Genomic DNA, 25,964 nt, shown 5'->3' on the forward strand with positions numbered 1-25,964 from the left:
TAGAAAGGTTTCAACTTGGTTGTATAGAAGGACACTCCCCATAGCGTCAGCTTCCTGACGCAATGTCTCGTTCCTCTCGTTTCAGGGAACCGAGGTTACATACGTAACTAAGAAATTTTTTTTTATTGTTTGATTAATATGAATGAACAAAACAGACAGCTGCAGGTTGGTTAAGTTGCATTTATAATGCAAGTTGTAATATATAGATCTGATATTTTGATACATACCGTATTTTCCGGAACATAAGTCACACTTTTTCATCATCTGAAAGGCCCTGCGATTTATAGTCCAAAGCGTTACGTAATTTATACATAACTGATGCCGGCTGGTCAAACACACACGCACCACAACAGATGAAAACATCAGTCATAGAGACGGTAGAAGCATTTTAAAGTTGCCAATTCAGAATATTTTGCCTTTACAAAGTACTTTATGCAGCCAGTTTAAATATTTTGTCCATCATAATATTATTGTTCTAACAAACACTAAACCGCTCTCAAATGCAACTCCTCACATGCACACAAAATGACATTTCATCACACTTGTAGAAAAAACATTTAGTCAGTGAACCTAATAATTAATGCATAGCAAAGAGGGTTGCAAATATCAGAAATATCTACAGTCGTTAACGTTAATGAATGAATAGAATACAACAGGCATATTGGTTTACTCAGACTAAAAGCTGTTTATTTGTGCACAGTATAGAGTTCCAGGTGTTATAAACAGAATATGAGAAACTGTTACACGATTACTTGAAGAAAAATTTCCAGTTTAAAACAAACCCCAAAATACTGTAAGATGATGTGTTGATTCTGAGTTACTGTAATCTTCACAGAGCACATTTGACATCTGAACTGCTGAAGGGAAGTTGAGCTTCTACTCCCGGGTCCGTGATTTTGACCCGATGCGATTTATAATCAGGTGCGACATTATTCTGGAAAATACGGTGTACGCTTTTTTGTCTCACCGTTTATGTTCACTTGAGACTAGGGCTGCCAATCGTTTAAAGTGTTTAGTCGAATTAATTACATGTTGTGCCAATTAATTAATCACAATTAATCTCAATTAATGGCATATACTGTATCAATATTTACTTAGAAATTCCCCAAAACAAAGATAATTTAGTATATACGGTAATAATTAGGGCCGTCAATGGATAAGATTTTTTTGGTTTGAGGTGTGTTGCCTGTACAGCTGGAGCAGTGACTGCCCCCTACTGTTAAATCAAGGTGGTACACCAAGCTTGAATTAGAGGTCTGCATTCCTGCGGAACTCCCACGGGACCAGATTTCTTGTGGCATAGGATTACATTTCCGAGTTGAAGGCGGTAGCGGACGGTATGTCCATGAGTTGTGTGTGGGAGCGGGCGGTCGGAGAAGAGCCTAAAAAATCAGATGTGGATATCTATTTTTATATTAATAATTCATGAATGCAAAAAAAATTAAAAATAAAATAATATATTATTTTAGATTACAATTAATTTTTTTTTGATAGCAATAAAATGAAAATCCAACATAAAAATGTGCACACAACACATGCATCCAATATTTAGGGCAGGCTATAAGCTAGTCAATGGTGCTTATGAAATGGGATGTAAAACTGGGACTGGAAAATGGTCAATTTAAGTGTTAAGAAACCAACCTCAGGTAAGTCAGATGGGCATCAAGACACATGTCATCTGATAATAGCAATAATAGAAAAATAATAAATGATTTGTGTACACTTGTTGTCTATTTGTATGGCTTTTGCCCTATGTGGAAAACAAATGCGGGGTTGCGGGAACGGGAGTGGTTGGGTAGACAATCACTGTGGGCAGAGAGCGGGTCACACAACCACAGGATGAACAGCAGAATTATGTGCCAATGTCAGATAATTTTCTAACATCAGCATTAAGTAAATCGTTCACTTGTTGCTGTGTGTTGTATTGAAGAGACGGTAATAAAATCTGTTTCTTTCTTTACCAAGATTGTGACGTTGCAGTCTTTCATGTCTCCATGTAAACCTCCGTTCTTATGTACCTGCATAACCTCCAATGATGCCTTTATTTGTTTATTTCCAAAGGTGATGTTTCATAAGCCATGCTGAATGAGATCTGCGTGTCTGTTTACTATACACTGCTAAGAAAGATAGAATGCTCTCTGACAATAATGGGGAGTAAATGTATTATTTTGCCAAGATGAAGCAAGATGCAGTGTTGGTGCAAAGAAAGTTGAAACAGCATTTTCCCGACATCTTTCTTCTCTCTGTTGGTTGTGTAAAGTTTGTGGAGGCATGTAAGATGGTGCGGAGGACTGTCCGTGTCAGCGCCTGATTTAATTAATTCTGCCAGTGCAACAGTGTGTGATTAAACGATGGCAAATGCGATAAACGGTAAAACTATATGCACTCAAAACCAATGAGTTTATGAAAATCATAATTAATGATAATAATATGTCGACATTTATTGCCAGCCTGTGATTTAAAACAGTATAATGTAGTATTTTTGTATAGCTAAAATAGCTGGAAGTGGCTTATAACGGAAGTGGTCCACATTCAAGGTTGATAATGGTGGCTCCCTAGTTTTGCTGAAAAATAAGGTGGATTGAAAATGAGATGCTAATCATAGATATACTGCATATAGAATGTTACAGATACTATATAAATCGTAATACATAAGCTTACGATTCATTGGTAGCATGTGTTTATGTTTGTGCCGTAGGTTGGTGCGAGAGGTCACAGGGGTCAATGTAAACATGCGAGTGGGCATCCATAGTGGCCGTGTGCACTGTGGAGTTCTTGGATTGAGGAAGTGGCAGTTTGATGTGTGGTCCAATGATGTCACGTTAGCTAACCACATGGAGGCTGGCGGCAAAGCTGGGTGAGAGTTCAGCACAGTTTCTGTAAATGTCCATTATGTTATTTGTATGATTACATGTTTTATGGGTAATTCATATTGGAAATTGAAATAAAAAAAACTACAATCAAAAAGGTTTTTTTTAAAAGTTGAATTTCACTCCAGGTTTTATTCTACTTCTTGAAATGTACAATGCATTCTCATTTCAGTTATGAGTGGTGCACAATCTGGGCCTGCGTAAGCACTTTTAGACCCTAATGTTTGTATTTTGTTCTCCAGGAGAATTCACATCACTAAAGCAACTTTACAGTACCTGAATGGAGACTATGAGGTGGAACCAGGTTTTGGAGGGGATAGGAATGCCTACTTGAAAGAAAACAGCATTGAGACCTTCTTAGTACTGGGCTGCAGTCAGAAACGGGTAAGTGGCTACATACGTACTCCATGTGTTCTTGTTTTCAAAAACAGCTAGGATGAGCGGGAAAAAATTAAACAATTGCTGGAGTCATTTATTTTAAAACAATACCGTCTTTTAGAATGCCTGAAAAAGGTCTTTGAAAGAAACGTTGCAAATAAGGCCACATCCAAACTAATACGTTTTTGTTGAAAAATGCATTGTGATTTTAGCTATGTTTACTCCTCTTATCCACACTGGAACAGAGTTTTCCTCCATTAGAAATTGAGCATTTAAAAAACACTCTCCATTTCTGCATACCTTGGAAAACGAATGATGTTATGAACCTAAATACTGTGTTTTCAAATGAAATTGTATTAGTGTGGATTTGCCTTAAAAATTTGCAAGCTGCGGGACCTTTTCAAAACATTACAATTTTAAAGCCACAGTACTGCAATATTACATGCTACACATATTAATGACTAAAATGCTTGTGTGCAACATTTCCCAAAATCATCCTGAAATATTATGGGTGAACATATCTCAGCTGTCATAAATGTTTGTGCTAATTGAAGAATGTGTGTAGAATGTTGTGCTCAGTCGATTAAAATATTTAATTGTGATTAATCGTAGATTTTGAAAGTGCTTATTTTCCTGTCAGAATGCATTTAGTTCCTTCTTATGCCTCGTTTACTCTTGGCCTTAACATGCAATCACCATGAACCAATCAAGCAGATCGGATTATCACCTGATCAGAACACAGCGCGTTTACATTTGCCCACATCAAGTGGCTGCAGTATCCAGATAACTGATTGAATCCCTTTTCCTCGAGCAATAATATTCAGTTACGACATCAAATACACCCCCGCCAACCATGCTGACCGGAAAGACCTAAACAAAGAATTGCACGTTTCTGTGGTACCAACGAGAACGAGCCTTAGAAAAGAAACGAAAACAAAATGTAACAATATTGTTTTCTTAACATTTCCCAACCAAAGTATTCCTCAAAATAAAGACTTAAATACACTTAAATAGCACCAATTCAACTAATATTTCCCAAAGCCTGAGTGGAAGGTTGACTAATTGAAAAAAACTAGGTCAAGAATTCATTGCAATGGACATTAAATCTCTTAAACCCTTATCCTCCTCAATATTAATGATGGCACCATTTTAAACTCCACATTAAAAGCGCTGCAGCGGACGTCTTGTTTTGCTTTTTGTGCTGGCAGTACATCTTTAAATGTACTTTATCCGAATTGTCCAGTAAGCCGGAAGCGCAACATGGCTCCGGGGAAACATTGATACTTATCTCCAGCGAGTTAGGTGAATGCATTTTTTCACAGGTCCCATCTGGGTTTGTTTTGTACAAATATATGGTTAAGAGGTTCTTTCTCCATCACTTGATCATTGACAGGGAATCACTGTTGTGTGTGTCTGTGGTGTGTACATCAGTGTGATGACCCCTGACTCATCGCAAAGGTTCTGTTCTGTTACAACCAATGTTCAGCACTCACATGGTCCTGATTAAATGTCAAATCGGTAAATGCGTTAATTGCGATTTAAGAAAAATTAACGCGTTAAACGTTTTAAATTAATTGCATGCGTTAAAGTGTTAAATTCAACAGCTGTAGTAGAAAGACATTAAGTCAAATCAAAAGTCATTTTTTCAAGACCATGTTCTTTTCTTTCCCCTTGACTGTTTCAGAAAGAGGAGAAGGCCATGATGGCTAAGATGCAACGCACACGGACAAACTCTATGGAGGGTCTGGTGCCACGATGGGTTCCTGACAGATCTTTCTCCAGGACTAAAGACTCCAAAGTCTTCAGACAGATGGTGAGACCACACACTACCTGTCGGTCAATCTGTCACCCACTGCCTCTGCCATTCTTTATATTTCCCTCTACTGCTCTTGTGGCTGTTCTCTCTTTTTACCTTTGTCTGTCTTCCTGTCCTTAAATATCAACCTTTTCCCAACTCTTACATGTCGAGTTTCTCCTCCTTTGGCTAATATTTGTTCCTTCTGCTCACTCAGGGTATCGATGAAACTACCAGCAAAGACAAGTGAGTTATTAATTAATTTTTTTCTTGAAAAAAGGAGACAGGTTCCCTCGGTCATGGAAAACCTGGAAATATTAGGGAATTTTAAAACTGATTTCTAAATCTGGAAAAGTAATGGAAATTGATCATTTCTAGTCATGTACATTTTTAAAGTCAATATGCATTTTTCTAGTTATGCTCAGTTGTTAAATCGGCTAGAAATTGCTCTTTGTGACTGCAATTTCTATAAAATTATATATAAAAAAAAGCCTCATCCAGTAATCAAGAACGACTGGAAAAGTCATTAAAATGCTAATGAATCTGTTCATCTTCTCTGTTTTGCTCTCAAACACAGCCGTGGTGCTCAGGAGGCTTTGAACCCGGAAGACGAGGTGGATGAGTTTTTGGGGCGTGCCATCGATGCTCGCAGTATTGACCAGCTCCGCAAAGACCACGTGAAGAAGTTCATCCTCACCTTCCAAACCTCCAGCCTGGAGAAGAAGGTCAGACTCATAGACACTAGCTGACTTCCAACATTCTATCCAGACCTGCTCACCCCTTTCCGCTTAATATAGTAATGCTAATCATCTAGCACACTAACAGGATGGATGACTGATCAGATGTCTGCCAATTTCCTGTTTGGTGTGAAGAATAAATGCTGTGTAGAACTAGATTTTTACATTTTCTGAAGAAAGTGTGAGAGTTGCTTGGCAAATGAACATATTTTGATGAATGTTTTGTTGTCTTTTGTATCGTTTAGTATGCTAAGAAGGTAGATGATCGTTTCGGAGGTTATGTGGCCTGCACACTGCTGGTCTTCTGTTTCATCTCCTTTATTCAGATCGTCATATTCCCACAGTGAGTGATCAACACATAAGACACACACATACTTTCATACACTTACATGGGTCTGAAACCCCCTTTGTGTTGTTCTGCAGTACTCTGGTCATGCTGGGGATTTACATCAGTATCTTCGTCATTCTTGCCAACATCCTCTTCATCTGTGCCATTTACTCCTGTGTGAAGGTAAGCAGTCTTCTTAACATGTGTTTTTCATTACTTAGTTTTTTTCTCAGGCTCTTTTTTTTTTTTTTTTGTACAAATGTGTTTTCACTGTCTCACAGCTCTTCCCGGCTGCTATGCAGACTGTTTCCAAGAAGATTGTTCAGTCTCGCACCAACAGCACACTGGTGGGAGTTTTCACCATCATCCTCGTCTTCATCTCTGCCTTTGTCAATATGGTACGCAGAGCTGCCAGATCACTTCACATTTAACAATAGTGTGTCCAACATGCCACCATTTTAGCTCACAATCTTATTTATTTCTTTAAGTAATCTGAACGTTACTTAAAGGAATAATTCTTTCATTATTTACTCAACTTTACATACAATGAAAATGAATGGAGAGGGGGCACTCTCAAGATCTAATAATGACCAAAAAAGCACCATAAATGTAGTTGATTTATGCACAATATTCCAAGTCTTCTGAAGTTGTGACAGAATTTAAGTAGTTATTCACTAAAAAACATTTTTTTTAATGTAGCTTTAAAATGTAATGTAATCGAATTCAAATATGGTACATCAAGACTAGGGATGGGAAGCGTAAGGAATTTAATGATTCCAGTTCTTTTATGGTTCTATTAACAATTCTTTTAGTACTTCTGAAAAACAACCATCCAGTAATTACTCAGATTTTAGTCTCGCAAGCACACATAACCCAGTAATTAATCTTAGTTCATTTTGAAGTGGACATGAAATGAATCCTTTGCAGTTCAGTAAGTTTTTCATTCACTAAATAGAATCAACTGATAAGAGTCATTTGTTGGGGAGATAGCGCTGTATGTTTTGCGGTGTAGATTCAAAAGAACCAACTCATAGAATAATTTGTTCTGGAACCTTACTACACTGGCTACTCGCTGTGTGTTTTGCACTATGGATAAAAATAAATAAATAAATAAAAATTATTCATAGAATTATTCATTCAGGAATCAGACTACACTGGTAGCACTGTATGTTTCACTGTATGTTTTGCGGTGTAGACTCAAAAGAACCAGCTAATAAAGGCCCCTGCAAACTTCCTACGAAATCGAAGTACGAATGGGTGTGACGTCATTTAGAACAATATCTGGCCAAAAAGAAGGTGTTTTTGAGTTTGTTTTGGTGGTTCGCCACAGCTCGCCTGGGCGAACTTTCAGGAAAACTTCTTACCAGCTGCTAAACACCTTCTTACTGTCACTGGTCTACGGCATTGGTAGGTGTGTCCTGGAGCTCCACCTACTTAGAGGCTGTTCAGCTAATTTCTGTTCAGTCAGTTAAAATCAGTCAACATGAACACACTGGCATGCAGAGTTATTAACGAGCTACTGCAAACTTATCTACATCTGTACGATCGGTCGCGTAGAGACATTTTCCAAGACCATGTCATGCGATTTTTATTTTTTTAAATATTTTTTTTATTTTTTATTTGTCTACAAAAGGAATCAAATCTACTCAAATACTCTTAAGTGCTCATTCACTCATGTGCCATCTGCAGTGAAAGCCATTCACACATCTGCCCAAAGTAAGATATGCCTATCATCATTCTTTTGTCTGTATTCAACCCATTTACATTCTTTTATACACAAATCTTTGCAGTAGTATCAGTGTCATCATAAATTACAATAACAGAGTGTAACCGGCACATATTACGGCCGTGTATAGCATATTAGCGCATTTGCACCACAAATTCAGAATGTAAACAAGACAAATTACACATTATCTACTGCATATATAAAACTTTAAATTATCATAGAGTAGTTGAAACAGCTTCTTTTACTGATCTCGTGAGAATTCCACTCATAGAATTAGTAATGAAATCATTGATAACAAATATTTATATCATATTAGTTGATGTTTTACATGTAGTCTTGAACATTCTCATATTTAAATGTACCTCTAAACGCCTCCCACAGCAATGTGGCGTGTGTCTGAATGTTCACAAACAGTATGTCATTGCTCAGCTGTTTCAAACTTCTTTTTAACACTGAACGAACAACGAAAAATAAGTTCTCCGTGAGTGTGCTGGGTCTTAAGAGTCATTCATTTGAAAATCGGAATTAGTAAAGTTTTTTTTCTGGCCCTCTGTCTGAAACGCTTGGTTTTAATCTCTCTGGCCCTTTAAGACTTCAAAGTAAATGCCCCCTGTTATGATTGGCTAACATCGTGCAGCCCCCTCCAATTCAGCCATATTTGTAACTCAATCAGAAGAAAATGAACAACATTATACAATTTAGTTTCAGGGTTTACACATAATGGACACCTAATATATTGCATCCGTATACATTAAGCACAGTGGCACCTTAACTATAAAACAGTCATGACATTTGAAATATTTGTGAATTAAACTTTTTACTTACAGTTTTGCATCTGTTGAGTTTTTAACTGCCTCATCTATAATAATGCTCATTTTACAACAATTCCTTTGCAAAGCTTGATTTATGTATTGACTGGTTCACAAGCAATCCACGCTGATCTGAGGCAAAAACATACAATCCGTGCTGAAATGTACTGAAAATGCAAATGTAATACAGTCCATGGTGATGCTGGGTTCTTCAGCAGACCAAAGCAGAGATGCTGGTCTTCACATCTCAAATCTTCCATGTTTTTTACACACAGAACAGCATGTGCTTCTCCCAGTCAGTGGCAGCAGCAGAATGTGACGCGTTTTTAAAAGTTGCGCTTGTACAGCTCTTAAAATGCAGAACACATAGCGAGAAACACATCAAAACAATCAAAGACATCCATATAGTGCATGTTTACAAAAGACTATCATTAAAAATAGCACAGATGGGTGCAAAAATGGTCCAGGATGTCTTCAAAACAGCAAGAAACAGCTCAGCTGAATGAAACAGAACGGAGGTCTCCTTTTTAGAGTTATAACTTGACATTGCTTCTTTTAAAAGAGGCGCGATATGCATGATATTCTAGTGTAGAAAAACATTTAAATCCAGATAGGCATGTGAAGGTGTCCTGTGTAAGTCTACTTTGCTGTAGATGAATCTCCCATGACAGGCCCATCTCTGTCCTCTTCACCTGCATGACTGACTGTGAGCACCAGTGGGCAGGGCCAAGGGTGCAATGACGAAAAATAGGTGTTGATGTCTTGCTGAAGAGGCAGTCATATGCCGATGTATTTGGTTCTTTTGACTTCACAAGTTCCACAAATTCCAAACGGCCCGTTTCTAGAGCCTGGTTTAAATAAATGCTCTTTTTCTATAAAGGAGGACGTTTTCAGGTCTGAAATTTAACAGTATGTTTTTATAGTACAATGACCTCTTATATGTCAAAAGATAAGGAACATTTTATTCCTCGTGTCATGACCCTTTTAAAGAAACCGAAAGTCATGAAAATCATTCAGTTTATGTATTTTACGAAAATTGGAACCGGCTTTGATTAAGAAGTGGTTTTCGACACATTATATTTGTTCAAGACACATCATAACAACATGTGTTGATGCGCCATATTTGAATTGAAGTGCAAAATAAAATTTGAGAGCTATTTTGGAAGGGAAGATTATCCACAAATAACTACTTAAATTTCATTCTGTTCCTCACTCAGAAGACTTGGAATTTCAAAAAACAAATCGTATTAACTACTTTTATTAGGGATGGGATGATATGGTTATCTCATGATTCGGTTCGATATACGATATGAGGTTCACAATTTGATATTATCTCTATTCGATATGATAAGAAAATTAAGTTTATTGTTAGAAAAATGTTTGCGCAAAATGCACATTATAATTTCTCATAAAAATAAATAAAGTTCTTTAATACACAATATAAATGCTCAAAGTTTAAATAATAAGAGTTTCTCATATACCTTTCTCTATAAGAAAAGATCACAAACAAATGGGCCTTCAAATAATAGTGGGCTACATTCAGGCTGATCAGGTGTAGAACAAGCAATAGAACTGAACCTGTCCTGAAAAAGTATGTTAAAGTGTATATTTATTTTTTAATAATTTGTTTGTCATCATTATTATGATCACATTTTAACTTTTTAATAATATAAAAATTCTGCATTTAATCAGTGAATATTATATCATGAAATTGTATATTTAATAATGATTTGAGCTATCAGTGTTTGAAATAATGTGTACAATTTACAAGTAAAAACATTGAGTTTACATCAAAGTTTTTCTAGCAAGTCAGTTCACTGTTGGCCATCTTTGGAATGCTCCCGGGAGGCTATTTCCAGTCATGACAGTTCAGCTTCTATATATCTACTTGAATGGGGAACACCAACATCTAAAAAACTGTTTGCCAAGCTTACGTTTAAATGACATATTTCAAATCAGCAATAAAATCAAACAACACTGGTATCATAAATCGTGCTTCTTTACCTTAGATTATGCTAAAAAACACAATTTCAACGGCTTGTTTTGCTAATGCGCATGTGCATTCTCGAGTTCATTGACAGGCGATGTCTGTATTTAAAAGGTGATCGGCTCTTTTTCCTGTAAGACGGGACTTCCTTTCTACATCCGTTGACCGTTGGGTGCTAGAGCTCCTTGGTTGGGTTTTCCAACTTCTCCCATTCATTTCAATAGAAGTGGCCCGTCTCTAGTTTACATTTATTTGTATTACAAGTGCTAAAAAGATTACTGTCACTTTAAGAGTTCAACAAGCTTCTCACAGACTCGCACAGGTGTTGCAGTTCATTTACTTACAAGAGAGAAGTCTTGATTTCTTCATCGCATTTGTACTGTGTGACTAAAATTAGTATTGCTTTTTACTTTTTTATCTGACTGTAAAGAACAGAAAGGGTATTAAAAGACACATTATTCAATGAAAGTGGAGTATGGGATCTCATCTTTGATGGACACACATTACACGGAAGAAATGGTCCGTTTTAATCTCAAGCCATTTTTAACAAAACAAGTACATTTTCCAGAAATTCCTGTGCTTAAATTCCTAAAAGCCAAATTCAAGCAAGTTAAGCACTTCAAGGATCTTGTGCAAACCCTGTTAACAGTATAGGAAAAAAGTATAGTTGGGGTAAAATCAAAAGATCGAGAGATTTTGATGTTTGACAGATTATTTCATTTATGATCACATGGACAATAAACAATGTTGCAAATTTCAAAATAGTTTTGCCTCAATTTGGAAAGTCATTTTTCTGGTTCGCGATATATCAGAATTTGACATATCGTCCCATCCCTAACTTTTATGGTACTTTTTTTGGAGCTCGACAGTCCTTGTTCCCATTATGAAACCGGCGCTCTGGACTTTCCACAAAATATCTTTTGTTTGTGTTCTGTGGGTTTGGAACGACATGAGGGATGAGGGTCAATGATGATAGATTTAAATTTTTTGGTGAAGTAATAACACAATACTGTACTAATATCTATGTCATAGATTAGTGGGGTATGTACAGAATGTTGCCTTAGTGTGTGTTTTGTGTTTCCTGCAGTTTTCCTGTGACACAGAGAATCTGGTGGACTGTGTAGCAGAGCAGTTTAACTGGTCATCGTCAGAGATGGTGACTCCCTGTGTCATTCACAACCTGTCTCGCTCTGCATCGGACGGTCTAGATATCTGTCCCAGCAACACTCCCTCCTGCCCCTTTCCTGAGGTAAGAACATGTGTTTGTGTATATGAGAAAATCAAAAGTTTAAAGCTACCTCCACTTCAGTATAACATTATTACATTGTGGCATTCCAGGACAATAGTAAATAAAAGTTACATTTTAGAATTCTAAATTAATATGGATTGTCAGATGGCTGGTATTTTGCATCAAAGCACTTGAATGTCTAGAGAATATTTTGCTTTCATTCAAGTATGCAAATTGTTCTCAGAGATTACATGGCACTCAGTGTATGAGGGCCCATATGTGACATGCAATAATCAACTGAGAAATCAATAAATTGAGAAATCGATAAATCAATTGAGCAATCAATTTTGAACATCATTTGATAAATCAATATATTAATTGAGCAATCAGTTATATACATGTGGATAAATAGATAAAAAGAATCAACAATTTGATAATCAAAAAATAACCAGTTAATAAAAAACACAGATTCATAAATTAAAAATGCAATATTCAGTTTAGCCATTTATAATATAGAAATTATGATGAATTTTTTTTTTATTATTAATATGTGATTATGGAATGATTGATAATTGTATTTGTAATTTGCCTATTGATTTTTCTATTATCTAATGCACTTTTATCGATTTCCCGCTGAGATGGGAGGGGGCAGTGCCTAATCTGCTGTCATCACTCATTGCCCAGATGTTACAGAAACTGTCATTGATCAATGCTCGTTTCATGCCGTTTTCATATTATTAGCGTTTAAACCGTCGAAGATGTCTGGCGTCTCGGCTTCTAAGAGAAGCAGCCGACCAACTGGAGAGTCTAGGCCCTCCATCTCCGTCAGATCTGTACCGAATGAAGATGCAGCACGAAATCCTGTATCAGCAGTCACTAATTAGCGGACCGCAGTCCGGGTTCGGATCCCACATTGGTTCCATCTGGACCACGAGACATGACAATGGTTGCCCCATCTCACCGCTTCTACACTTTAGGCAGCGCGATAAAACAATGGAGCTGCGTACACTGCAAGCACTCCGGGACGTAGATAGCACTTAACACCAAACGCACTTCATCTATGCCCTTTCGCGCACCACACTCGTTGCCTGTCTCCCACGGCCCTGCGACATGAGGTAGTAGTAGAACTGCAGACGTTCTGCTTCTCTTAGAAGCCGAGACAAGCCTGATATCTTTGGCGGCATAAAACGAGCATTGACCAATGACAGCTTCTGTAACATCTGGGCAATGAGTGATGACAGCAGATTAGGGACCGCCCCCACCCGTCTCAGCAGGAAATCGATAAAAGGGCAAAAGATAATAGAAAAAGCAATAGGCAAATTAAAAATACAATTATCAATCACTCCGTAATCACACATTCATATTTTTTTTTCTCCCCTTTTTTGGAATGCCCAATTCCCAAAGTCCTCATGGTGGCGTAGTGACTTGCCTCAATCCGGGTGGTGGAAGACGAATCTCAGTTGCCTCCATGTCTGTGACCGTCAATGCGCGCATCTTATCACGTGGCTTGCTGAGTGCGTTACCGCAGAGACGTAGTGCGTGTGGAGGCTGTACGCTATTCTCCGCAGCATCTACGTACAACTCACCCCACCGTGAGTGAGAACCACATTATAGTGACCACGAGGAGGTTACCCCATGTGACTCTACCCTCCCTAGCAACCGTCCAATTTGGTTGCTTAGGAGACCTGGCTGGAGTCACTCAGCACGCTCTACCCTCCCTAGCAACTGTCCAATTTGGTTGCTTAGGAGACCTGGCTGGAGTCACTCAGCACGCTCTGGATTCAAATTCATGACTCCAGGTGTGGTAGTCAGCGTCAATACTTGCTGAGCTACCCAGGCCCCCACACATTAATAATTTAAAAATTAAAAAACTATTTCCTCATAAATTCTATATTATAAATGGCTAAATTGAATATTGTATTTTTAATTTTGTATGTATCTGTGTTTTTATTAATTGGTTATTTTTTGATTATCAAATTGTTGATTTTTTTTTTTTTTTTTATCTATTTATCCACATGTATATTATTGATTTCTCAACTGATATATTGATTTATCAAATGATGTATATAATTGATTGCTCAATTGATTTATTGATTTCTCAATTGATTTATTTCTTTATCACTTGATTATTGTGTGTCACCCATACTCAGTGTGACTTGTTTCGGTGCAAAAAATAATTTTGCAATTTCATTTGCACTTTTACAAAAATTGGGATGTATTATGAATATTTAAAATATGTTCATCTCTTTTAGTATTTCAGCTACAGTGTGCTGCTGACGCTGTTGGCCTGCTCAGTGTTCCTGCAGATCAGTAGTATTGGGAAGCTGGCTTTAATGCTGCTCATCCAGCTCATCTTCCTGCTTCTTGTGGAGTGGCCAGAGGTGGCGCTGTTTGACAATGCTGACCTCTTCGTAACTGCCAATGCGCTGTGAGTACTGCTGTCAGCCACTATAGTGCAGCTGACTCTCAACAGAAAGAGAACAGGCCTTATTCACGCTAGCGCCACCTTTGATTTTTAATGGGAATGACAAGGAGGCTGTGAGGGATAGACTTACAGTCTCTTCAATGGACTGTACTGCAGTTTAAAGTGTTTTGGGATCATTCTGCAGATAAAACATTAATAAAATATCTGTCCAAGAACATGCGGTATACAAAGAACTCCAGACAACTTGAGTTGTGGAAAATCAGATGTGATTTTTAACAGCTTTATACTGTAAGTCTGTCTCTCACAGCCTCGTTGTCATTCCCATTAAAAATCAAAGGTGGCGCAAGCGTGAATAAGGTCCATAGCTCTGTGGTGGCTACTGTATGTTCAGTTCATAATTTGGGCCTTTTCTTGAGCTGGCCTGTTCTTTTCAGTAAGAATAATATAATAACATTTAATGTACATTAGTTATTAAAGGATAAAATACTGTGGTTTGTAATGAGAATTGAGCAATATATGTAACGTTGCAGCTGGCAATGACAAAGACGATGATGTGTGATGAACCCAAGTGCAGTTTATTATCAATCGTGAAATCCAAAACCCGTAACTCGAAACGTGAACAAAATACAAAAACATGGACTTGACTTGACTTGACTAGACATGACATGACATGACAAGAGACAATGGCAAACATGAGGGCTTAAATACACAGACATGGGTAACAAGTAAACAAGACAACCAATCACAAGACTGAACTAATAATAAGACAATGAACCAATGAAAACAAGACACATGAACATGGAGGGAAACATGAAATCACATGACCAGGGGACCACATGACAAGATCACATGACAGGAACAAACATGGCATGGAACAAAACACATAAAACCCTGACAATATTACATTTAGAGTACATCTATTTACTGTACTAAGATATTAAAATCAGAGCCATAGCCATTTTTGTTGTTGTAATAATTGGTTAAATATGTGGTTACATCTTTGATTATCATATAAAATGACTGTATTTGTGTTATCAAAAATGTATAGTATGGTTGAAGACCAGTTCCTGTCTTAGTTTGTGAAATGTGCAATTGCACAGCATCTTTGTGTTATGGTCTCTAACAACTGGTCTTTTCTTCTTTTCTCTTCTTGTTTAGCATTTTCAATGACACACTGCAATGGTGAGACCTATATTATCCCTTATAAATCATACTATTTAAAATGTATAGTTTATTTAATTGTTTTTGGGAATGCAAAATATAATAATAATAATAATTTTCATTGTGTTTCCTCAGGTCCAATCTCAGTGCAACTACTGATCAGTGGTGTGTAAATACAGTAATTTTTTCAATGCCTTCAGATATATATATATATATATAGTTTTTAATTTTTAACTTGAGAATACTAAATCTGGGCTGGATATTGTTTCATCTGTGAAAATAATTCATTTCATGACTCCCTCTCGTTGTAGTCCTTTCAGGGTGACTAAAGTGTCCCTAAAGGTCATGACCCCAGTGATCCTCACCGTGTTTGTACTGGCACTGTACCTACATGCCCAGCAAGTGGAGTCTACAGCCCGTCTAGACTTCCTCTGGAAACTTCAGGTGGGATTTCTCTTTGTGTTATTGGTTATTTGGCAGTCATTGCCCTTTTCGAAAATAACTTACAGTATACTGTATACTGTACTGTATACAGTATACTGTACATACTACAGTACCCGAGGATCAAAGTACCATACTCAAGGGTGCAGTAGTGATAGTTCGTGGCCTCTTCCAGAGTTTGAACCTACACAATTTTGTGGCTACCAGCCAAAAGCTGAACCACTAAGCCATACCACCTGTTGATGTTGCCTTATAGCTTTTCACACTTGGATGACTCACATGTGGCCATGATATAACTGGATATTGTTGCCAGTTGTAAATGTTTAGTCTGCTCACCCCATCTGACATACATTGTATTGCTTCTGAAATAATTGATTCCATCTAGTTTTTCAGAGCCAGACTTTTGACTACAGACAAAGTCTGGTCCTCTGTAACTTACTCTGGCCAATAACTGCTCATTTAGACATGAAAGGGCCATCTGAGCAACATTTAAAATGGAAAACTTCATATACATTTTTTTTGTTTTCTAAACTTTTAGAGAAATTAAATGTGCCAGGTTCTAATGTTTTAGAGAAATACAAAGAAAAGTATGGATTTTGAGCAAAACATTCACTGAAATGGCACTAATGGAACAAGTGGGGGAAATATCTTCTGGAACAGACAAAAACAAATTTGGTGGGAAATTTTGTTGATTAAACGAAAGCATGTGATGCCATTGATCATGAATAATTGTAAATAAATAAATAAATATGGTATTAGTGGCATTGTCTATTCATGGTTATCAAGTTATTTGAAGAATAGGTACAGTACCAATATATTAATTTAAATCATACTGTTACACAGCCATTGCAGGTTAAATGTGGAGTGCGCAGGGACATGTAACGGGATTACGTATTTAAAATACAAAATATAAGTAACTGTATTCCACTACAGTTACAATTTAAATCATTGGTAATTAGAATACAGTTACATTCAAAAAGTATTTTGATTACTGAAGAGATTACTTTGCATTTTATTGTCATTTGTTTCATTTAATATTTAGTCCTTTCAGATAGAAAACATTTATACATATAAATGATGCAATTCAAAGTGCATTTGAACAGCGGTGAAACACTTTCTTATGATGTGTTACATTCATACGAGCAGACAGAGAAGTAAGTTTGAAGTAAGTTTGAAGCAGAAGAAATAGAAATAAACCTTGTGTAAATTGTCAGCTTTACGCTAAGCTAAAATGCTATTTCTAGCCATTTTACATGCACGTTACGATCATATTTTTTTATCAAGAAAATTCACGCTAGATCATAATTTCTTTTTTTCTAGTAAGACCTTTGAAATCGTATTCCTGATAATAATTTTTTTATTGTTTTCCTGTAAAAATATCTAAAAATCCTTAAAACAAGATCAATTTGATTAATCTTGTTTTAGAAACAACACTGCATAAGATATTTAGGTTTTTCAGATAATGTATTTTTAACATGTGTATTTTGTCTTACTGTACTGGCAGAGTTTTTATAGTCAAAACAAGTGAAAAATCTACCAGTGCTGAAGAAGTAATTCAAAGTATTTAGAATACGTTACTGACCTGGAGTAATCTAACGGAATACGTTACAAATGACATTTTACAGCATGCATTCTGTAATCTGTAGTGGAATACATTTCAAAAGTAACCCTCCCAACCCTGCGCAGGGATCAGTTTTAGGTCCAATTTTTTTTTATTATTATTTATATGAATGACATTGGGATGGTAGCAAAATTTGTTTAAATGCAGTTTGTTCACAGAAGACCCAAATTTATTTTATTCTGAATAGAATTTAGATAATGTATTAAATATAGCATATACATTTTTTTTTATATTATTTAATTATCCTTAAATCTTGGAAAAGCAAAGTACATGATATTTAGTAACTGAGAGGTTATTACAGATTGCCAGATAGAAATAGACAATGCGTTAATTGAAAGAGTAAAAGATACTAAGTTTCTACAAGTTATTATTGATTATAAATAAAGTTGGAAAGCACACATATATCAAGTGAAATCAAAATTAGCAAAATCAATTGCACTTTTGAATAAATTTAAGGATGGTTAAATGAAAATGCATTTTATATCTTGTATTGTTCAAGTATTGTTCCTTATATCAGATATTGTATAGCAGTTTGGGGTAAAAATTTTGTAAAACAACAAATAATTACATTTAAAGATCTTGAGGACTTCAATATTGTTCAAATTATGTATACAAATTTACAAAATATGTTTGTTATGAGAGAGAGTCATTCAATACATTGAAAGTAATATGTATATTAAAGAAAAGTATGCAGTATGACATGTACCTTTGAGTCTGAGACTAGCTTTACATCTAAATCTCTTATCCATATTATTAGTGTTCCTCTGTATCAGGGGGTTTCAAACTGGGGTCAGAGAAAATGTCAGAAAAAAGGGGTGTAAAAAAAAAAAAAAGGTAAACATTTACAGAATCTGACATTCTTATATTTCGTTCAGCTTTCTAAAGACTAAAAATGTTTTCAGGCTTATACACTGATTTTACTCTAATAGTGGGTATAAACTTAATCCAATGTAATGCAAAGTAAATATGTTGTAGGTAATATTTTAATAATTTATTCTGGCTTTAGTACAATGACAGTATAAAAAGCAATTATTTATATTTGCAAACATGTTGCATGTTGTCTATCACACTTACTATTTTCTCAGTCAGTATAAATGGGTCGTTATACTTGAAAATATGTAGCTGCCCTCATGTTTTATAAAGGGGGTGTCTTGTGAGAGGGGCTCCTTGGCATCAAAAAGTTTGAAACCCCCTGCTCTGTATAATAACTCTGTCTGTCCCTCCACAGGCCACAGAAGAGAAGGAGGAAATGGAGGAACTTCAAGCCTACAACCGCCGGCTCCTGCACAACATCCTGCCCAAAGATGTGGCCGCCCACTTTCTAGCCCGAGAGCGGAGGAATGACGAGCTGTACTACCAGTCATGTGAGTGTGTGGCAGTCATGTTCGCCTCCATCAGCAACTTCTCCGAGTTCTACGTGGAGCTGGAGGCCAACAACGAGGGAGTGGAGTGTCTGAGGCTTCTCAATGAGATCATCGCTGATTTTGACGAGGTTAGATTGCTGGAGATTGGGATTTAAAGGGAATGAGGTAGGGAAAGAATTGAAGGGATGGAGGAATGGAAGGGTGAATAAAAGCTTGATTTAAAAACTGATGGATATACAAAGGATTAGATGCACAGAAAGTAAAAACCCATTCTGCATGATCCATAGGGATCAGGGAATGTTCCATGGAGGCTGATGTGTAAATAAATATCGATCAAACCTGTTTACCTTAGAGTGTAAGTTAAGTCATTTGCCATCATATCTATCATGCATACTGTTAAAATTGTATGTTCCTATACACAGGTGATCTTTCCATAAAAGCCATCCTGCACCCATTCATTGTGGCCCTGTCGTACAGTTGATAACTTTTGACAACTGTTAATAATTTTGAATCAATATTTTAGCTATACTTTATTTTAGTCTCTCTCAAACTGTTTTTTTTTAGGGATGTCCCGATAAAATTGTTTTGAGAATGAGTACCATTACTCGCCGATACTTATAACTGCTTTATAAGAATTCCATATTAACAGTTTATTCAGATTTATCAACAAAATGATGTCTCAATAAATGAATTTATTCAATCTTTAATTAAGTGAAAATGGAGCGATTAATTTTCAACATAATATTGTATTATTTTTATCAAATGAAGTGCTTTTATACAGAACCTCATAGCACATTCCAAAAAATGTTGTCAAATAAAGTGCTGTATAACAGAGCATCACAGAAGTGAGATATTGCTTAAATAGAAGGTGGGTTTCCATCCAACTATTTTTATGCGCATTTTGAAATTGCGCATAAGAAATCCTGAATGGAAACGCTTGATATGCGAATAAACTTTCTAAATTCTTTTAAAATGTAATGCACTAGGAGGAGGTGGATTTTCTAGAGTTTTGCATTAGTTAAAATGCGCATTAAGGTGATGAAAATGGTTTATCCTCAAAACGATGACGTGTTTTGACCATTCATGCATGTTATGAGTGTGCGATAGCTTGATCAAATGTGACCCATACAAATATAGTGCCCTCAAAGGGCCCGTTGAAACGTTCCTATAATGTGTTAATTGACCAATCAATCAAGAATGCAAATGTGAACGGTTGTGAATGTGTGCAGCCGGTGTTGTGCAGACGCCGGCTGCTCGTAGCATTTAGATCTCCATGGCTCATACGCAGTAAACACCATCATGAGCATTACGCACTCTGTTTTTAGCAGATGACAGCGAGCAGAGCACTAACTCACACTGTAGCATGAGGCACATACCGACTACATATTTATTTAATTAAAAAGCAGCCTTTTGCGGTTTAATATTCACATTGGGTCACGTACGAACTGCTTTTTCGAAAGTGACAAGCTACCATCAAACACACACAGAAACATTACATGTTATGTGCATTGAAATGCACATAACATGTAATATTATTTGTATGGGTGCTACCAAAGCAGGTGCTGGTGCCATATTTTCAATGGGTCCTTTGAGGGCACAAATAAACCGTGATGTGGCCCAGGCTGAAATTGAGTTTGACACGCATGTTTTAATCTATTCTTTGACCAACACGTGTTAATACGGGTCCAGCATTGCGGGCTTGTGGACGGGCGCACAACAGAACCACTGCTAAAAAAAAATCCTAGGAGAAAAACTGTTAAATATAATAGAATTGTATTGATTTATTATTATTAGTAGTAGTAGTAGTAGTAGTGGTGGTATTACAGTGAATATTACATAACTATACAGCAGTGATATATTTGGCATTTTTACTTTGGCAGAAGCTTCTATTTTGGAGTGATGCTCTTTTCTGTTTCTGTGTGTGTTTGATGGTAGCTTGTCACTTTCGAAAAAGCAGTTCGTACGTGACCCAATGTGAATATTAAACCACAAAAGGCTGCTTTTTAATTAAATAAATATGTAGTCGGTATGTGCCTCGTGCTACAGTGTGAGTTAGTGCTCTGCTCGCTGTCATCTGCTAAAAACAGAGTGCGTAATGCTCATGATGGTGTTTACTGCGTATGAGCCATGGAGCTCTAAATGCTATGAGCAGCCGGCGTCTGCACAACACCGGCTGCACACATTCACAACCGTTCACATTTGCATTCTTGATTGATTGGTCAATTAACACAACATAGGAACGTTAAGGCCATCAGCCTCCTCTGGCATTCCTGAATTGATTCCAGTTGTTAATTGTTAATGATTTGTCATCTAAATTCTCCTATCTTCTTTCCATTGCAGATTATAAGTGAGGAGAAATACAGGCAGCTAGAGAAGATAAAGACCATTGGCAGCACCTACATGGCCGCATCCGGCCTCAACGACTCCACCTATGACAAAGAAGGCCGCTCGCATATTACCGCCCTCGCCGACTACGCCATGCATCTCCGTGAACAGATGAAGTACATTAATGAGCATTCCTTCAACAACTTCCAAATGAAGATTGGTGAGTGTCAATAGGGCTCCCTAGCCTTTTATTGTTGTCATAGTTTATTGTCTCATTTCCAGGGCACCATCATGAGTAAAGAAGAAAACAGACACCAATTATAAAGAAAAACAATGCAAAATATGAAATACCTCATAATTTTACTTTGTTTTGAATTTCAAGACCAGTCAAGCTGTTTAAATGTCATAAGTTTCACTTTTTTTTCCACAATTGTGATAAAATAAATATGTGCATGCAGGACTGAACATCGGCCCAGTGGTTGCAGGAGTTATTGGAGCGAGGAAGCCCCAGTATGATATCTGGGGAAACACAGTTAACGTGGCCAGTCGAATGGACAGTACAGGTGTCCCAGACCGTATTCAGGTAAAACTTCAAGCCTGTGAGTGACAGCTCACAGTCTTATAGGCCCCTGTTTTTTAACATGATCACAAGTGGACCTAACCCTAAGACAGATCACCATTTACACCACCATAGATATTATGCAGTGTTGGGGAGTAGCTAACTACAAGTAGCGACACTAGTAACTTAACTACATTTTTCAGTGGCTTGACAATAGCTCAGCTGCTTTTAAAACAGAGTAGCTTTTCCAGTAGTTAACTACTTTTACCATAAAGTAGTGGTGCAGCACGATGAAACGCTACATCACATTTTGGTCAGATTATAACTAATAACCTTCTTTATTGCGTAGAAGCCAAACTTCTACCGGCAAAACGTCTGACGAACTTGAAGCGTATTCTGGCTGCTGCTCAGAATTGCTCATTGTACAAAGGGGCTTCAGTTTGTTCCTGGGAGGCAGCAGATGCCCTAACCCCGCCCCTACCCTAATCCTAACCAAATGGGGCTGTAAGGCTGAGTACCCTCCAGGAACAAACTGAGGCACTTCTCTCCCATTGCGCTCAGAATCAGGCAGTGTCTTTCTTCTTCTTCTTTTGTAACAGCATGTCACAAACTAAAATAGTGATTTACCGCCATCTACAGGCAGCTTATTACAGCTCACTTGGATAAGAAGTGTTTGTCTGATGGTTATGTAAAGCGACCAACCACAGTTTGTTTACTTGTACAAGACGAACAGGGGCAGGTAAATCTGAAAATGATAAAAGAACGCGATTCTATTCTATGAAACAAAGAATGTTCCAAACACTATATTGTTAATAGACAACACAACAGCATATTTAACTTTACTAATAATTCAAAAAGTTATTATTGCCTTTTGAGGGATTTTGATTCTGTTCTGAATATGTTTATTTTGCTTCTCATCATCTGTGCGTTATTGGGAGCAGCGAGATAATTATTATTAATCATTTATTATGTCATGTATTATTATGCAACAATCTAGGGTGACTATACATCCTCTTTTTTTTTTTGGATCTAAACAAAGCGAACAAATATTTGTAGTGCAACCTCTGTATGTGAGCTGTAAATCTGGCACCTGCATGTCAATGGCAAAAAAGTCCGAAAATACAATGAACATGAACACAGGTGAGGGGAGAAACAAGCCCTGTGTCTCTGTTTACATAATATCCATACTAAATATAATGTGAGCACAAAACTTCAGCCCAAGGAGAGTTTGTCATATAAATGTGATCTATAGGGAAGTAGGCTACACCTGGGCACAGCAGAAGGACTGAAAAGTGTGTAGTATAAAAATCTGAGTCTTTTTTGTTTTTATTTTGATGTTGTTGTATTTTTTTATGGCCATTATTAACTGTATTCATGTTACTATTCATTGAATGTATTAAATACATGTATTATATTTAATTAAATACATAAAATGTATTTAATTAATACATTTATTAATTAATAAATGTTATTAGTGTAAATTTTGTTACTAATATTATTAGTTTTATAGTAACATTAGCAGGGTTTCCATTCAACTATTTTTAAGTACATCAAGAAATCCTGAATGGAAACGCTTGATATGCGAATAAACATTCTAAATTTGCATTAAATGTAATGCGCTAGGAGGAGGTGGATTTTCTGGAGTTTTGCATTAGTTAAAATGTGCATTAAGGTGATGGAAACGGTTTATCCGCAAAACGATGATGTGTTTTGACAATTCATGCATGTGTTATGAGCATGTGATAGTTTGATGTGACTGGCCCACTGAAAGATAAGACCTTGGCACACAATTCTTTGAACATAGTCCTTGTCATTCTGAAGTGTTTAACCCACAGCTGCTCGTCAACGTGGGTCCTCATTATCCGCCAGGACAGTTTTGAGAGTGGGCGCTCCCAGGTATGCGGAGAATAGTGGCGTGTGGGCATCGCAGCTATTTCAGCCCCATTATATCAAATATTACACTTATTCCGCAGTGTCTCGTGGATGCATTTAATAAAATGCACATTACATAGTGGATGGAAACGCGCAACAATTTGTATTTTCAAATTTTCAAGTCAAATTTTTGGAAATGCGCTTTGATAGTAACTTGTAGTGTAAATAACTACTTTTTCAAAAGGGAAGCTTGACTGTGTAACTACTTTAAATTATGAGTAGCTTGTACAACCCCATTCATCTGTAATGGATATCATGAACATGGGCTTGGGATTACTTTAGTAACCATTGTTAGTCAACACCATTCACCACTGCATTCACAGATGCAAGTTAAGACTTTACTATGCAAAGCAGAAGCCCTACATCAACACTGTCCAGAAGCGCTGCTGACTTCTCTGGGCTCGGTCTCATCAGATAGAAAGTAGAACAGTGGAATTGTGTTTTTTGGTCCGAGGAGTCCACATTTCAGAAAGTTTTTTGGAAAAACAGCTGTTGTCCAAGATGTTATTAGCATCAATTCCAAAAGCCAGTGTCCGTATGGGTCAGGGGTGTGTCAGTGCCCATGGCATGGGTAACTCGCACATCTGTGAGGGCACCATGAATGCAGACAGATATGTAAAAATTTTGGAGCAACATATACTGCCATCCAGCACCGTCTTTTCCAGGGATGCCCCTGTATTTTCCAGCAGGACAACTTCAAACTACATACTGGCTGGATTTCAAGTGCATGGCTGTGTAAGCAGAGAGTGCATATATCGGCCTGCCTGCAGTCCTGACCTGTCTACAATTGAGAATGTGTGGCACATTATGAAGCGCACAATACGGCAATGAAGATCCTGAACAATTGTGCAGCTGAAGACATGCATTGTGGATGAATGGGGGGAAATTCCACTTTCTAAGCTTAACAAACTTGTGTCTTCAGTGCCCAAATGCTTAAAAAGGTTATTAGAAGAAATGGTGATGTTTCACAGTGGTAAACACTCGACTGTCCCAACTTTTTTGGAGCGTGTTGCAATCATCTGATTTGAAATTACTGTACATTTAAAAAAAAAATACAAATGAAATTCACGAGGAAAAATGTCATACAATGTTTAGTTGTAGTGCAACAGGGTGTATATAATTTATAAATCACTCCTTTTTGTTTTTATTAGCATTTTTCGGAATTGGGGTTGTAGCTTGTCAAACTACAGTTTCATAAGTTACTTCCACAACACTGATATTTTGCATCTTAAAAGTGTCCCCTGTGAGCACTTGTAAATAGGGCTGGGTAAAAATATATAGATTTTTCCGATGCATCACTATCTTCATTTGAATGATTTTGATATTGATTCTTAAATCCCAGTGGCATTGGCAGTGGTTAGCCAATAATGGATAATATTTCAGATTTCACTCACCAGTGATTGTGTAGTATAGTGGCGAAGAAGTTTAACACCGAATCCTTTCACTGCGTATTGTGAGGAAAAGTTTGATTTGACTTGTTCCGTGTAATGTGTTGCGACACGAAAGACGAGGCCCAAGTAACCCATTTGTCATTGAATAATGTCTCTTTAATATCCTTTTCTGTTCTTTACTGTCAGTTGATGATCAGAAACAACAACAAATAAACATTTAACTATAATCATACACAGCACGGATGAGGTAAAGAAGCTCTTGTTAATGTGCGCTCAACCAAAGTAACAGTATTAGCTGGGGGAGAATTTCTTTCATATGTGAGCAAAATGAACACTGTAACTAAAATATACCCATATGAATCAGAATCTTATTGAATTAAGAGCTTGTGGCTTGTAATCAAATCAAATCGGGAAATCTGTATCAATACCCAGCACTACTTGTGAACGTATTTCGTCAAAGGGAGGGTCTCTCATTTCATGACTACATACATCGTCAGTGTGTTGATACTACACAAAAAAGGAAAATACTAACTTTAAAAAGTCCTAACAAGTATTTTAATAGTATTTATTAATAATTTAACAAAATAAAAAGTATGCTGCCTATATGGCTCTGATATTTTACTGGTTTTCTTGCAGGTGACCACAGACCTGCACCAGGTATTGGCCAGTAAAGGTTACCAGCTGGAGTGTCGAGGGGTCATAAAGGTCAAAGGCAAGGGTGAGATGACCACTTACTTCCTGAACAACGGACCTCCCAACAGTTAGCAGCGCATTAGCATTCCTTTGGACTCCCACAGTTCCCCAGTGAGGAGGATTGCTCGCGGCAACCTGAAGACAAACAAGTAGACATTGCCATCACTGGAAGAAAAAACAAGCAAAACAAGAAA

At 37.0% G+C, this 25,964-nt stretch overlaps 1 protein-coding gene across 1 annotated transcript in view; it reads left to right on the forward strand.

Moving 5' to 3' along the window:
* LOC127419228 (adenylate cyclase type 6-like) overlaps positions 1–25,964 on the forward strand; it is an 86,672-nt gene extending 60,708 nt beyond the window's left edge. Inside the window, exons 8-24 of the mRNA XM_051660463.1 lie at positions 2,699–2,857; positions 3,113–3,254; positions 4,933–5,061; positions 5,261–5,289; positions 5,621–5,768; positions 6,026–6,123; positions 6,204–6,291; positions 6,390–6,506; positions 11,718–11,879; positions 14,111–14,286; positions 15,442–15,465; positions 15,580–15,609; positions 15,756–15,888; positions 18,735–18,998; positions 21,211–21,415; positions 21,654–21,778; positions 25,714–25,964. Coding sequence (XP_051516423.1) covers positions 2,699–2,857; positions 3,113–3,254; positions 4,933–5,061; positions 5,261–5,289; positions 5,621–5,768; positions 6,026–6,123; positions 6,204–6,291; positions 6,390–6,506; positions 11,718–11,879; positions 14,111–14,286; positions 15,442–15,465; positions 15,580–15,609; positions 15,756–15,888; positions 18,735–18,998; positions 21,211–21,415; positions 21,654–21,778; positions 25,714–25,842 — 2,158 coding nt within the window. The 3' untranslated portion in view covers positions 25,843–25,964. The remainder of the gene's footprint in view (positions 1–2,698; positions 2,858–3,112; positions 3,255–4,932; positions 5,062–5,260; positions 5,290–5,620; positions 5,769–6,025; positions 6,124–6,203; positions 6,292–6,389; positions 6,507–11,717; positions 11,880–14,110; positions 14,287–15,441; positions 15,466–15,579; positions 15,610–15,755; positions 15,889–18,734; positions 18,999–21,210; positions 21,416–21,653; positions 21,779–25,713) is intronic.

Source organism: Myxocyprinus asiaticus, chromosome 28 (assembly GCF_019703515.2).
Source record: "Myxocyprinus asiaticus isolate MX2 ecotype Aquarium Trade chromosome 28, UBuf_Myxa_2, whole genome shotgun sequence".
Taxonomy (NCBI): Eukaryota; Metazoa; Chordata; class Actinopteri; order Cypriniformes; family Catostomidae; genus Myxocyprinus; species Myxocyprinus asiaticus.